The 16,494-nt window shown below is 48.5% G+C and overlaps 1 protein-coding gene across 1 annotated transcript in view; it reads right to left on the bottom strand.

The window, feature by feature from the left end:
• Positions 1 to 5,367: 5,367 nt before the first annotated feature.
• The window catches only part of LOC124613014, a 252,827-nt gene continuing 241,700 nt past the window's right edge, over positions 5,368 to 16,494 (bottom strand). The window contains exon 12 of the mRNA XM_047141567.1: positions 5,368 to 6,966. Within this exon, the coding sequence (XP_046997523.1) occupies positions 5,726 to 6,966 (1,241 nt within the window). The 3' untranslated portion in view covers positions 5,368 to 5,725. The remainder of the gene's footprint in view (positions 6,967 to 16,494) is intronic.

Raw genomic sequence — 16,494 nt, 5'->3', positions numbered from 1 at the left:
ACTTTTCTCGCAATTTATTTTACAAACAAGACAAATAATTTACAAATGTCATGCACATACTTGCAGACAGTTTGACAAGCCTTCCTCTTTCCTTGATGAAGAAACTATTTTCGGAAGGAATTAAGCACTAAGGATGTCTTTCATTACAAGAGCAGGTAATGTAAACAGTGAACTAACTAACGATTTACAAATGTTAGAGGTGCCATGTTTACCTTTCGCGACCGTAAGATGTCATAGAAACTGCAACAGAAGCGTGGTACTTGCGATCCAGGCAGCTACCAGCGTTTCCCCTTATCGTTCATTTGTAGTTATCTATATCGTGCAGCACACAGTGTGGAGCGGTTAGCACAGAATATCCACTTAAGTTTTAGCAAGAAGGAGGGAGAAATTACGACGCTGAACACGTAACTGAAAAGTCAGTTTTACGTATTTCGCTGCTTCGTTTCCAGCTACGAATAACGACGAGATTGTGTTTGCTCACAGCGTAGAGATCTTTTGCCTCCATCCAAACAGATAGATATTCGCTGGGATGAAATGGGAGAGAAACGTCTTGTCACGTTTTAGTGCTGACGTAGCGAGCGAGGTGCGAACCGTGTTCCTGGGCCCAGCGTTCGGAGCGAGCTGCAGCAATCTCGAGGGGATTAGTCGCCGCGGACCGCGCTAAAGATAGCCGACTCTGAGTGAGGGCACAGGTATTTATTTCTGTTGTGCTGAACGCTGGCTGCAGGTTCCCTCTTTAATTAGACCGTGGAGATGACAACGGCCATTCAAGCTGTTGTCTGCAGAAGAAAGCAGGCACACACGAAAGAAAGGATGCACGGTCGCGCGAGTCTGGCCAAGCGGAATCGCCGATCGATGTGTGCAGATCACTCCCGGAACAAAGGAGCAGTCAGCAATTAAGCTCACAATCGCTGATATCTTGGTTCTTCGGTGTTAAGAACTGTTACTGTTGCGCAAACTCTCGGTGGTTCCTGATTTCCCTCTCCCACCTCCCCCTTCACCTATCTCGCCCCCCTTTAGTTACTTATGTATCTGATTATTCTGCCCGCCAAAATAATGAAGTAGCACAATAAATTTCATCAGACTAAATGTCGTTACAATACACGAGAAGGGGAATATTACGGTTTATTCCAAGTGACATTAAAAAGTTTACTTCTGGTAGTAAAGTCTTAATTAGGTCTCAACAAGAATAGGCTACTCCATCGTCCTTCTCCCAATATAATATTCTCTTGCTAAAACGCTAGATTTGTTCTTTTTGTTACAGTGTGTGGATGATACAAATGACACGTTTCTACCGCAAATCGTTCAGTGTACATTTCTTGGACAGAACGTCTGTAAAGTGTTAGCTGCCGTGCTACCACAATGAGCAGTTTCACATGACATCAACCGGGAAAGTACGATATTCTACTAATGATAAACAAAAAAGGAAAAAAAAGTAGGACGGAAATCGTCATTTGCGGCAGTGTTTGGATTCCTTTGATTTAGCCACCAAAGGGACAGAGAACTGTTTTTAGAGCTATCACCAATTCCAAAAACGGAAGTAACCACGTTATCAGTTACGTTATACAAAACACACAAATGATGACACACGTGGGTGGGTGTACTGTGCTACACGGGCCCGTCCAGGGCTGTCAGTATGACATCAGTTAACGACGGAAACCAATTAGGGAGATCCTGAAGTACAATGGCTAGATGAGGAGGTGTAGGTATACTACAAGGTTGGCTTAAAATATACAGACGACAGCTACTCGGGTCATTCGACAGCTGTGAATAACAGAGAACTGCATCCCTCATGACGTTCTGGCAGCTCTACATACGCGGAGGAATTCGTATTTCGCCACCCAGAATTAAAATTCACTGTGAACGCCAACACCAGTAGCCACGTACCGGGAAGGCTCTGAGAACTGTAATATTGTTTCCCTATGTATCTGGAAGAGTCAGAACATCTCGAAAAACTGCCGATAGCAATACAGTTTTCGATTAAATCTGAACTGAATGACCCTGTCTCAGTTCAGTTGCACAGTGCCCTCCGGTGTTCATAATTTATGGAGTAACTGTAATTTGCTTTAAAATGTAAATGGATCACTTTTACAAATATAATGTGATAAACATGGCAGAGAAAAAAGAAAAAAAAACAGAACTTACAGAATTCGATACGATGCCTCTCTCGCTCTAGGCTTTGTTTCTGACAGAGTGAATATTTAATAATTCCGTTAGAAAAACACTGATATTTAGGGGAGGATGAAATAACCAGTGATTTCTTGATATAACTGTACATATGAAATCTATACATAACTTTATGGTCAATGGGTGTTTGCAGCTCATTAGAGTCTACGTATTCAGAATACAAAGAGTACTAAATACACATTATCACGAAAAAGAAATTCAAGAAAATTTTTTCTCGGTTTTAGAATTTTGCGTACCACATGCATAAATGAGAAAGTGTTTCAGACATGCAAGAAAATATTTCAGAAGTACAAATCCAAGTAACGCAGGAAAATTCGAGAATAACTGACATTACAGAGATCTGTTTCTATTATTATTATTATTATTATTATTACTATTATTATTATTTAGAAATTTGGAGCTGCAAGACACAGCGGATGTCTGAAAGTAGAGGTACATTTTTTGAGTGTCCAGTCTCTCGACGATTTTATTTTTTGCTCAGTGTTTCGACAGACAGCTTACAAAGGCGCTGCAGCTGATGGACCTAAGCAGTTACCAAATCCGTGTTGCACGATTCACGGACAAGTGAGTGATCGTCCCCACCGTAAACAGGTACGGCACGCTGGTTTAAAGTTGTTGCGGTGTAATATCATACTTTAGAGTGCTTATTACAAGAATGTTTGTTTCTTGACGAATGGTTTTGTTGTTGGTGAGGTTGTTTCCAGTTAAATAAAAAAGAAGTCAGTAGGCCTGCTTTCTCTGTGACAAGATTTACCTGTTCATGCTAAGTGGCCATACAATAATTCGTAATGTATTATGGTTTAAAACTGTAATCAAATATTCACTGAAGTAGTTAGTTAGTTGTACATCAAGTAAACCATTCTATGGTCCATTTTTGTTTCTAGGTCATGGGCCATAATTAGATGACAAATGTTAAAAAAAAAGGAAGTTCGTGCGCTGTATAACGGGGACTTAGTAACTGCTTATGACCCTCGCCATTCGAGGAAAAGTTTTACAAAAGGCTGGAATTGTCACAGGGTTATTTAAGACGATGAACCCCAGTTAAACACTTTTATTTTATGAAATATAAATTGGATATAAATAATCTACGTAATTCATAACGTGCATATACTGTTCTCGATGTGCTTGCTGCATTAATTAACTATGAAAATCTGAGCGTTTGACAATAACCACTTCTGTCTTTATTGGTAAAATCAATGGCTGCCGAAAAACTAACAGAATTAGTAGTGTCCACTATGGTCATAGATTCTATTGACGCCAACGATGAAATGTCACTCAATAGCGTCTTTCTCTCCATGACGACGAATGATATGGGACAGCATGCTACACAGTCTCACACGTACAGTGTCACATACACGCACCAAAAACAAATATACAACAATATGCAGTGGCACACATGCACACTAAAAATAAATGGCTCTGAGCACTATGGGACTCAACTGCTGAGGTCATTAGTCCCCTAGAACTTAGAACTAGTTAAACCTAACTAACCTAAGGACATCACAAACATCCATGCCCGAGGCAGGATTCGAACCTGCGACCGTAGCGGTCTTGCGGTTCCAGACTGCAGCGCCTTTAACCGCACGGCCACTTCGGCCGGCACACTAAAAATACATATGTGACAATAAACAGTAGCTAAATTTTCATTTTGAGTAAGTTAAAAGAGTTTTAATTCCCTGGTTCTGGTCAAGGTTTTCTGAAGGTTTCACTTGGTTACTAGGCGAATGCGAGAAGTTGAAGTGCCCTCCCAATTGTCCCCAGTGGGGATTCCGGCTGCTACATTTGCATCCTTCTGGGATGTTTGCTGAAAAGAACTGTGAATACGTATCAGGCACATGTCAAAGAGACCGCTCTACTCCTTGGGTGTAGAGTTAAAAGAAGAAAAATTATCACACAGACATTCATTGTCTGGTGCCCACTTCCAGACAGTGCTCAATGTGAATCCTGCGCCTTCATTAATGTAGCTGAGGCACACCCTTTCTGATTATGAAGTGACAGTCGGTTGGAGTGTGTGGAGAACGTGTGTCTGCTGACACAAAATTTTGAGCTTATCCGTAAGACTGTGTTTTCCGACAGCAGATTTCGCTAGACTTCTGTGGCTGATGTGCTGCTGATGTTCGGTGCAGCGATGGGAAACGGTTTGAATGGACTATAAGCTGTGCTTGTAGTCTGTAGAAGTCGCTGTTTCCATTTCTACATAGATTATTCATATCCCAGTTATATTTCACCAAGCAAAATAACTAAACTTTTATTCTGCCTATTTGCTTTCCTCTCTGGATCTTCGTCCGAAGTTTGATTAATGATTTTCCTGACGTTACGGCAGCTAAGATGATGGAAGTCTGAAAGATGCAACCTCCATTGTTGGTGGTGGACTGGAGTCGAGCCCGTCATCGCCAGTAGCAATGGACAAAAAAATAAAAAACACCTACAGCCGTCCTTACGATATCAGTTTATTTTGTCGCTACCAGTTTCAACACTTCATTGCCTCATCTTCAGGCTGTCTTTGATGCGGTACAGGTTGATATGATCCCCATGCATAGCCCATCAGTTGCCACCATTACTGGATACGCAGATAATGTGTCAGCACTCCAACCATCAACACATTATCTTCGTATCGAGTAATGCTGGCAACTGATGCGTTATGCACGGGGATCATATCAACCTGTACCGCATCAAAGACAGCCTGAGAATGACGCAATAAAGTGTTGAAACTGGTAGCGACAAAATAAATTGAAATCTAAAACTTTGAACATAGCTGCTAAGGTTCAGTGACCGTGTCAGAATTATATTGGAACAAATAAGCCCTCGATCACAAATATTAAGTCAAAATTGACCTGGTTTCGACGCTACTACGAGCGTCGTCTTCAGAATTAGACTAACTGTACTAAAACATATTAGGTATATAGTACATTAATAAAAGAGTCTCGTTGCAACCTTGTTCACAGTACGAGCAGCCCTTAGCGGCTCGCCATCTCACAACTGTTCATGACGTCGCCTTTCCAGCTCAGATCTTTCTTAATATGTGACTTGTAAGTACTGCATCTTTTCCAGTCAGTAAAAACTTTAATTTTATTAGTGTACTATATACCTAGTACGTTTTAGAACAGTTAGTCTAATTCTGAAGACGACGCTCATAGTAGCGTCGAAACCAGGTCAATTTTGACTTAATATTTGTGACCGAGGGCTTATTTGTTCCAGTATAAATTGAAATCGTAAGGATGGCTGTAGGTGTTTTTATTTTTTGTCACGACAGTAAACGGCCGTCGTCCCAGTGACCTCCTGCTAAAAGGATGGACATACAAAAGTAGCAGTGGAGGTCGATTCTTTGAGAATGCCCGGTGAAACGTCCGACGAATCGCTAGGCAAACCTCGGAGGGAGATCCAGTGGTGATAGCCGACAGGTGACAGGTCAACAAGCGGCCCAAAAAAGTTCGACAACTATGTAATTAAACTTGAACCATCTTGACGAATAAATAGGGCGGATTCAGAACTCTCGATCCCGGAACACGTCGGACAGAGGTGTCGGTCTGTAGGAGAGCTACTGGTCCTGAGGCGGTGCGGGCTGCCGCCGGCGGAAGGGGAGCCGCGGCAGGCGCGGCAGCCGGCGGCGGACGGCGGCGCTGAGCTGGCCGTAGACGAGGAACACCAGCAGCGGCACCACCAGCAGCTCGTCCACGAACAGGTAGAGCCAGCAGGCGACGCCCAGCAGCGCCGCGTCGCTCAGGAACTCGAACCACGAGCGCACGCGCCGGCGCACCACCTCGGGCGGCGGCGGCGCCTGCGGCTGCAGCAGCTGCAGCTGGCGGCGGCGCAGCTCCCACAGCTGCTCCTCGCGGCGGCGGCGCGCCTCCCACTCGCGCTGCTCGCGCCGCAGCTGCTCCAGCCGCTCGCGGTACACCCGCTCCGGGTCGGCGTCTTCCGACTCCTCGCGCGACGAGGAGCGCGCCAGCGCGCGCGCCGGGATGCGCAGCGGCGCGCCGTCGTCGCGGTGCATGGGCGCCGGCTCGCGGCCGCCCTCCTCCTCCTCCAGCAGGTGGTAGCGCGCCGGCACCGTCGCCGGGCCCGCGTCCTCGTCGTCGTCGTAGCTGTAGCTGTCCTCGGAGGAGCGGCTGCGGCCCAGCTGGTGCAGCAGCAGCGGCGACCGGCCCAGCGAGCGCAGCGGGCTCGCGCCGCCCAGCCGCTCGCGCACCACCGGCGTGTCCTCGCGGAACCTCTGCTGCACCTCCTCCTCCTCCTCCTCCTCGGCCGGGCCGCTCTCCTCGGAGGACATCCGCCGCGGCGGCGCTCTGGCCACGGCTGGAGTGGCGGGCTCTGCGACCTTGGCGCTCTTCAGGATGCCCTTCAGCTCGTGCTCGGGCGGCGCCTCCTCCTCCGCGCGATCCTCCCCGGCCTCGGCGGAGTCCTCTTCCGGGACGGGAGACGCCTGGCGGCGCTCCGCGTCGTCGGCGGCCGCCTTGAGCTGGTCGGCGTCGAGCAGCGCGGCGTAGGCGCGCGGGCGCAGCGAGCGCCGCGACGCCAGGTCGCTGATGAGCTCGCCGTAGTGGCTGGACACGGCCTGCCGCATCGCCGCCTCCTCCTCCAGCGACGCCTGGCGCGACGCCATGGCGATCCGGCGCCGGCGGGCCGCCTCCGCCGCGGCGCGCAGCTGCGCCTCCTCGTCCTCCCTCTCGTCCTCCTCTTCCTCCGCCCTCTCTTTGTCCTCCGAAGCTGCAGCCTGCGCCTCTCGGTTCTGCAGAGCTGTTTCTTGTGGCGGCTGCTTCTGCTGCTGCTGCGGTAGTGCTGATGTGCAGAACATTTATTACCAAAATGTATGACCACAAAAAAACAAAATATATTATTTGTAACAATTTGCCCTACACGGAAGACAGCCAACACACACTCGCCATCTTCCCCACAGCCCGCTGTGCTCGTGCTTCAGTATCGGCTCTGCTGAACATGACTGCTGGTTGGTGCGGTCCTAACTACAGTGGACGACCTATCGCGATTAGCAACAATTCTCGTATTACATTCGCGCACTGTCTGTATCACATTTCGCCGGCTGCTGCGGCCGAGTGTTTCTAGGGACTTCAGTCCGACTTTCATTAACTGTGACTGAAATGTTCTAGTTTCACTCGTCATCGTACTTATGAATGTTGTAGCCCCAAACTATTAAGTTGTTCCAGCGGTATGATGAATGTACGATTCACACCCTAGCTCGCGGGCCATAGTGTGAATTTTCATTCAAAGGAGCTACGATATCCTTTGAAAATGTCCTCCGCAGGTGGGGACGAAACGTTGGATTTTAAGGTATAACAGCCCAGAACATTTTATTAACTGTGACACTTTTGGCCGAGAAAGTTTATATTTTACAGTAAGAACTGTTTCATCGTTACCAAAGTATATGTTACTCAAAAATTATCATAAGAACTGTGATGCAAGAGTTGTTATAAAATATTTAAGGCCAACAAATTAAAGTCCCGACGGATGGAAGTCGTCTGTAATGTAATATCATGCACTACATTGATTTTCTTTGCTCTGCTACTCGTTTAACGATTACATCCGCAGCAATTTACCTGTTGATATAGACTGAAAATTATTCAAAAACTTAATGATTTTGAGACTATTTTGGTATGGTTTAAGTGTTTAATTTGAACTTTGCGCTACGCGGAGCTACGTTCTATTGTTATTGCTTATTCGCCGATGCGCGCTGCACAGGAGGGGCTGTACAAACCGCTGTTTTAGAGGTCCATCATGTGACAAAAGTGAGTAACTTTAACAATTTTTAAAAAATACTTGCAGTGTGTCTTACGAGCTAAAATTTCGGGAGTACATTTCTTTCAGTGCATTCTTTCCATGTGAAAAACTTCAGTATTCTCAAATAATGGGTAAATAGTGTCTGCGTATTTGCGGTTTGTGGGCTGCACTTCTTTTTCGCCCCCAAGCCCCATCCCTTTGATAGGTAGGTGGTTCTTTCCGTCCACAGCCATTCTTATCAGACTGTAAGTCGTGTGTGTACCAAGTTTGGTTCATATCGATTAATTACTTTAAGAATAGATTGGAACACACACACATACATTTTTAAAATACGTGTGGATATAATGAAAACATCTTGGTAGGATAGATTAACAGGTTAAACACTGTATTAAAGTAAAAATTTGTCTTTCTGAAGAAGAATTTACATAAAAACGTGAAGGGATGTTGTATGTCTATGTATTTCACTACATACAGGGTGACAGTTATTGAACTATGTGGAATAAAATCGTCACAACTTCTGAATGGTTTACGTTGGAACATTTAAACTGCACGTTGGTCGCGGGGCACGAAGGGAATCAGTATGCACATGCATCGTTTGGTTTAGCGACGAAGCCCACTTTCATTTGGATGGGTTCATCAGTAAACAAAATTCGCACATTTGGGAGACTGAGAACCCACATTTCGCGATCGAGAAGTATCTTCACCCTTAATGGGTGATAGTGTGGTGTGTAATGTCCAGTCACGGACTAATCAGTGCGATATTCCTTGATGGCCGAACGGTACTTGAAGGTTTTGGAATACGATTTCATACCCATTATCCAAAGTGACCCTGATTTCGACACAATGTGGTTCACGTGAGACGGAGCTCGACCCATTGAAGCAGGGGAGTGTCTGATGTCCTGGAGGAGCAGTTTGGGAATCGCATTCTGGCTCTGGGGTACCCAGAGGCGACTGGCACAGGCCTCGATTGGCCGCCAGATTCCCCGGATCTGAACACATGTGACTCCTTTTTGTGCTGCGATATTAAAGACAAGGTTTACAGCAATAACTCCAAAACCATTGGTGAGCTGAAAACAGCCATTCAGGAGGTCATCGACAGCATCGATGTTCTTACACTTCAGCGGGTAATGCAGAATTTCGCTATTCGTCTGCGCCATATCATCGCCAATGATGGCAGGCGTATCGAACATGTCATAACCTAAATCCGAATACCTGCAGTGATGGTTACATGTTGAATAAAGTGTGTACACAGCGTAGTTTGTAAGTAATTTATGTTTTCTTCATATAGTTAAATACACTCCTGGAAATGGAAAAAAGAACACATTGACACCGGTGTGTCAGACCCACCATACTTGCTCCGGACACTGCGAGAGGGCTGTACAAGCAATGATCACACGCACGGCACAGCGGACACACCAGGAACCGCGGTGTTGGCCGTCGAATGGCACTAGCGGCGCAGCATTTGTGCACCGCCGCCGTCAGTGTCAGCCAGTTTGCCGTGGCATACGGAGCTCCATCGCAGTCTTTAACACTGGTAGCATGCCGCGACAGCGTGGACGTGAACCGTATGTAAAGTTGACGGACTTTGAGCGAGGGCGTATAGTGGGCATGCGGGAGGCCGGGTGGACGTACCGCCGAATTGCTCAACACGTGGGGCGTGAGGTCTGCACAGTACATCGATGTTATCGCCAGTGGTCGGCGGAAGGTGCACGTGCCCGTCGACCTGGGACCGGACCGCAGCGACGCACGGATGCACGCCAAGACCGTAGGATCCTACGCAGTGCCGTAGGGGACCGCACCGCCACTTCCCAGCAAATTAGGGACACTGTTGCTCCTGGGGTATCGGCGAGGACCATTCGCAACCGTCTCCATGAAGCTGGGCTACGGTCCCGCACACCGTTAGGCCGTCTTCCACTCACGCCCCAACATCGTGCAGCCCGCCTCCAGTGGTGTCGCGACAGGCGTGAATGGAGGGACGAATGGAGACGTGTCGTCTTCAGCGATGAGAGTCGCTTCTGCCTTGGTGCCAATGATGGTCGTATGCGTGTTTGGCGCCGTGCAGGTGAGCGCCACAATCAGGACTGCATACGACCGAGGCACACAGGGCCAACACCCGTCATCATGGTGTCGGGATCGATCTCCTACACTGGCCGTACACCACTGGTGATCGCCGAGGGGACACTGAACAGTGCACGGTACATCCAAACCGTCATCGAACCCATCGTTCTACCATTCCTAGACCGGCAAGGGAACTTGCTGTTCCAACAGGACAATGCACGTCCGCATGTATCCCGTGCCACCCAACGTGCTCTAGAAGGTGTAAGTCAACTACCCTGGCCAGCAAGATCTCCGGATCTGTCCCCCATTGAGCATGTTTGGGACTGGATGACGCGTCGTCTCACGCGGTCTGCGCGTCCAGCACGAACGCTGGTCCAACTGAGGCGCCAGGTGGAAATGGCATGGCTAGCCGTTCCACAGGACTACATCCAGCATCTCTACGATCGTCTCCATGGGAGAATAGCAGCCTGCATTGCTGCGAAAGGTGGATATACACTGTACTAGTGCCTACATTGTGCATGTTCTGTTGCCTGTGGTTCTGTCAGTGTGATCATGTGATGTATCTGACCCCAGGAATGTGTCAATAAAGTTTCCCCTTCCTGGGACAATGAATTCACGGTGTTCTTATTTCAATTTCCAGGAGTGTAATTGTCACCCTTTACTTACGGATATCTGTCCTACATTAAATCGTTCGGTTAGTAGTGTAGAATGATGGTAACATGAAGTTGTTAGAGCACTTGCCCGCGAAAGGCAAAGGTCCCGAGTTCGAGTCTCGGTCCGGCACACAGTTTTAATCTGCCAGGAAGTTTCATGGTAACATGAATTTCTGCAAATACTTTATACTGTCTGGCGTGAGGTCAGTCGCTTGACGGCGCGTGTCGGCGCGGGCCCGCCCGTTGCCAGCGCGTCGTAAGGCACAGAGGCTCGCACTGGGGCGTATCGCTTTCCAGTCGGGTGTGCCGCGGCAGTCCTCACAGGGGAAGTGACGCGTCTCTCATAGCCTCTCCTTCCCAAGTCGCTCTTTCCGCCTTCCCGTGGTGCCAGACGTCAAGCTCGGCATTCTGCCTTGAGAAAAAAGGGAGAGCTGCGACCCAACCCGATGCGAAAGCGAAGGGTGCGTGGCACAGCAGGAGCTGTGTCAAGGGACCGAGCATCAGTCCCTCTCTGTTCGCAAAGCACAGACCATCAGTTGTCCTGCATGCCGGAGACCTCGTTCGTCGGCGTGGGATCGAGGCGCGACTCGGCAAGGGTGCTTCGCCGCGCCCCTGGGTAACCGGGGCGTGTTCTGCCAAACCCAGGAGGTGGTGACATCGCCTGGACCAGGTTAGATGGGTCCAGACCGCTGAACGACTGGGTGACCGACCCACCACCTGAGCAGGAGTGGGTCCTTGGCCGACAGGTGGAAGCTCGGGCTAGTAAGTGGCGAAAGGCGAGAGGTGCATCCGCCTCTCCGGAGTGCGGGGTGCACTTGCCGAGGAGCGTCGAGTGAAATCGACGATGACGGAGCCACCGATGGGGACCAGTGCGCTGGCAACGGCGTGCTGAACCCTGCCGTTCGAAGAGTGCCCTTGGCCTTGGGGCAAGGCCGGTGGGCGAGCTGCCTCATGTCCCCCCCCCCCCCCCCCCCCAATGCCAGAGGAGCCGGTTCGGGGCAAGAGACGGGCTCCCATTTCTCATCACTCGTTACTCATCATCGTGGCAACTGAAACGAGTGATTCTTGTGTGTCCAAACGCGCTTCTATTGCGCCTGATCCCTCTCCCCAGGAAGAGCTGGGACAGGCAGAAGGTGAATCCGTGACACAAAGACACGGTAGAATTTCACTGCTCCTAGAGCAGAACGTCAAAAACGGCAAAATAAGCCAAGCGGCTTTAACAATTATAAAAAATGAACTTACCGCATGGGCCATCGCCCACGCAAAACTTGAAGGCAGAGTGGAGGAGTTAGAAAAAGAAAACAACAGACTGAGAAACCAACCGACCAAGACCTGGGCGGCGGTGGCTGCGCAAGCGCCAACTAAGCCGCACACAACAAAGGAAACAATAGATAAAGCAGCTAAAAGAACAGACACTGCGGTCTTTCTCAGGACACTGCCTGGGCAAGACACCAGTGTAAAGAAAATCCAGGAGCTGTTTACAAAAACTGTCAACCCAGCTAAAGACAAAATTAAAATAAAGAGAATTAAACCCAGCAAAAATTCAGTAATTGTGGAAGTAGCCTCAGAGGAAGACAAGGATAAAATATTAAACAATCAGAAACTAAATGCACTGGTCAAATGTGAACCACCAAAGAAAAGGAATCCCTTAGTAATCCTTTATGACGTGCCAACTATAATGACTGATGACGAACTGACAAACACAATAAAAGAGCAAAATTTTGATGATATAAATGAGGAGGAATTTCGAAAGAGCTTCAAACTGAGATTCAAGACGGGGCCTCGGGGGCGTGATGTGGTTCATCATGTTGCTGAGGTCACGGCACCAATGTGGAGGAAAATCACAGCAATGGGCAGATTATATGTAGGATTTCATTCTGTTAACGTCAGAGACTACGTCGTGGTACCTCGCTGCCACAATTGTGGTGACTTGGATCACATCCTAAGGCTGTGTACCAGGGAGTCGGCCTGCACGAAGTGTGGCACATGTGGACACAACCGCAAAGACTGCAAAGCAGCAGCGGTCTGCATTCCCTGTAAAAACCGCGGGAAAAAGTCATGCGGAGCCTCAGGACGCAATTGCCCGACATACAGAATGTTGGACTAATTTCCAAAATCGACTATGGCTGATCACAGCCCACCAAACAGGATGCCAAAGTATAAATCCCCAAGCAAGAGGAGGCGGGACGCTATGAGGGCAACCAGGTTTAAGAACTTCCTGCTGGCGCTTTCGGGTGCCACTAAAACAGAAATAATAGACAAGACCATACAAACAGAGCCTTATATGGTTGACATAAGCATACAAACAGATTTTCCCATACTGAACACAGATCCCGCCCCTCAGCGCCGGGACACAAAGCCGACAATCCACCTGAAGCGGCAAGGGCATCCTATGACTGCAATATCCCAGACAAAACCCAAAGAAAACCGACCCATCCAAGATAGTGCTGTTACCAGTACAAGCCTAAAGTCCACAACGCAGAACACTCCAGTGGTCAGATTGCCACCCGTGGACCCGGTAAGGGTATACCCCAACATCGAGTACACGATGCAACTGGCCAGGCTGGAAGAGCCGATCACCCTGGCCACTGCCTTACAGCATGTGGTCTGTGTAGGACACGAAGAGGGTAAAAAGGTAACCTTCTCGGTAATGGAGGCTGTAGACAGAATACAGCTCAAGTCAGTGAATCTCCCCACTGATTTCGGAGCCCTGCAGGACTTACTGAAAAAAAGTATTTGAGAGACGTAATGAAAAGTTTGACCTTCAAAACATTTACGAACAGGCCGTACTGGCAAACGGACGAATTGCTTTTGACTGGAGTAAGACCTGGCCGGACGACCACATACACACATATTTTCCATGACAACTGAGATAACAATTGGACAATTAAATACGCATAACAGTCGACTTGTTATGCAGGAGCTCCGCAAAGAGGTGGAGGAGAGGAGACTGGACGTGCTCTGCCTACAGGAGCCATACTCCCAAGCTGGGAAAATAGCTTTTGCTGCCACAACTTGGCAAATTGTCAGCAGAGGTGAGGACCCTAGAGCAGCAATAATAGTAACAAACAAACTCTTGAGGGTTACTACACTCTCACAATTTACAACTCGTCACTGCAACGTCGTGGAGCTTCAGTCCCTGATGGGAGTAATTATTCTTATAAATACGTATTTTCAATACGGAGATGAAATAGAACAACATCTAGAACATCTGGTAAGAGTTACCGCGGCGTTGCGGGGACGAAAGATAATCATAACAGCTGACATCAATGCAAAATCCCCCCTGTGGTACAGCGGCACCAGAGACGCAAACGGCGATAAAGTAGAAGACTTTCTAATGGCTTCGCAGCTCGTGGTGGCCAACAGGCCAGGCAATCCTCCTACCTACACAGCAGGAGGAGGACAAGGCACGAATATAGATGTGACCCTTACATCACACAATGCAGCTAACCTAATAAAGAACTGGATAGTCGTAAGCAATGCCACCACGAGTGACCACAACTTAATAACCTTTACTTTAAGTGAAAGAGAGTGCCGCTGGACCATGGGGTGGGAGGTGCAATTTAACTATAACAAAGCAAATTGGGAACTCTTAGCAAGGGAGTGCGACATTCCTGCCTTACCAGAAGGTGACGCACATCAAGACCTAGACGTAGACGAAAGAGCTGAGGAACTGGTGGGTGCAGTACATAGAGCGGTGAGGGCCGCTGTACCAACCAGGAGGAAGGCCGTGGCGGCCTCGCCATCACCATGGTCGCCCGAATTAGAGGAGTTGCGGCAATCTGTCAGAAGGCTAAGGAGAAACTACCAGCGCAGTGTCGTCTGGCTGGAAAGACAAAGATGGCAGTTGCAATACAGGGAGGCCAAGCAAAGATTCCAGAAGGAGTTACGCGAAGTGAGAATGCGTAGCTGGGAAACCTATGTGCTGAGCCAGTTGGCCTTAGATCCATGGGGTCTCCCTTATAAATTAGTAAGGGAAAAAATCCGCTCTCCCCTGGAGTTATCAACAGTCAGGCGAGGGGACGGGATGACGGAGTCTTGGCAGGAAACTGCTGAGGTCCTTCTCCAGTCCCTGCTGCCTGACGACAATGCGGATGAAGAAACTGAAATCCAGAAGCAACTGCGTGACGCATATCTAGTGGACTATAACAACAACACGGCAGTCTACCCTTTCTCGGAAGAGGAGGTGGCTGCACAAATAAGATCCCTAAAAAGAGGGAAAGCTCCAGGACCAGACGGCATTGTGGCTGAGGTGGTGCAATTTTTGGCACCCCAGTTAGTCGCGCCGTTGACCCACCTATTCAACGAATGTCTTAGACAAAGAAGGTTTCCCAAGAGGTGGAAAACCGCGAATGTGATAATAATTAAAAAAGGACCGGAAAAAGATCCAACCGAAATTAAATCTTACAGGCCAATCTGCCTATTGGACCTGTTTGGGAAGCTCCTAGAGAAACTGCTGGCTGACAGATTGACGGCTCACCGGGTACTGTGGGGGATGAGCAGCAGGCACTTCGGCTTCAGGCCGGGGCGGTCGGCATCTGATGCCATCACTCTGGCGGCTGAGGTCTGTGGCTCGACCCCGCATAAGTACGTCGTCGGCATCATGGTGGATATCAGTGGCGCCTTTGATAACCTGTGGTGGCCTTCGCTCTTCTCCTGCTTACGGGAGAAAGAGTGTCCAGGGCCGCTTTATGGGTGTCTGAGGAGCTATTGTAAAGACAGGGAGGTTTGGCTATCATCCCCTAGCGGGAGAATCGGAAAAGTAATCACAAAGGGGTGTCCCCAAGGCTCTGTTCTGGGGCCCCTGTTCTGGGATATCCACATGGAACCACTACTAGATGAACTGCAACAAAGTGAGGAGGTCCTAGAGGTGATAGCCTATGCAGATGACCTCCTCCTGCTGGCCGGCGGCCGTAGCCGAGAGGACATCGAGCCAAAGATCGCAAGGGCCATTGAAAAACTGCACCAATGGTGCCTTAACACAAAAATGAAAATATCTCCTACTAAATCCACATATTTACTGTTAAAAGGTCAGCTTATCAGGAATCCCACGGTCAGAATTGATAGCTCACCAGTTCTTCGGCGACGAGAGGCGCGATACCTGGGAGTTATAATTGACGAGAGATGGAACTTTGGAAAACACATAGAAGCCGTAACTCAGAGAGCCCTCCAGTTACTAAATAATCTCATTTCCATTGGACACAAACGATTTCATCTCCCCCCTCATCTCATCAAGCTCTATCACAACAGCATCTTGACCTCAGTAGTGGGTTACGGCTCAGGAGTCTGGGCACACAGGCTCACGCGGGTCGTGCCCGCCATGATAGTGAGAAGAGTCCAAAGAAATATGATTTTAAGATCAGTGGGAGCCTACAGGACATCACTAGGGGGAGCTCTGTTAGTCATAATGGAGCTCTGCCCGTTAGACATCAAAATACGTGAACAAGCGGCATGGTATTGGGCAAAAAAAGGGAATGGGGAAAAAATAACAGATATCATGGGTGTGAGAGTAGAGGATAAGAGGGAAATAAGAAACAGAGGGGAGGAATTGTGGCAGAGGAATTGGGAGGAAGATGAAACGGGGAGAAGAACATTCCAGTTTTTACCTGATGTTAAAGAACGCGGGACCATGAAATATTTTGAACCTTCACGAGGACTCATCCACTTTCTCACTGGTCATGGACCCTATCCGACATATTTATGTCGGTTCGGGAAAAGGGCAACCCCCGAGTGTGACTGTGGTGTGGCTGAGGGAACTCCTGATCATGTGGTTTTTGAGTGCCCTCTCTTCAACGACGTGGCGACAACACTCAGAGACAGACTACCAAACAATAAGACATACAATCTCCTGAGACAAGAAGAC

Source organism: Schistocerca americana, chromosome 4 (genome assembly GCF_021461395.2).
Source record: "Schistocerca americana isolate TAMUIC-IGC-003095 chromosome 4, iqSchAmer2.1, whole genome shotgun sequence".
In the NCBI taxonomy this organism is placed as follows: Eukaryota; Metazoa; Arthropoda; class Insecta; order Orthoptera; family Acrididae; genus Schistocerca; species Schistocerca americana.
Note: the sequence above shows the minus strand (reverse complement) of the source record. Positions and strands in the feature narration are given on the sequence as shown.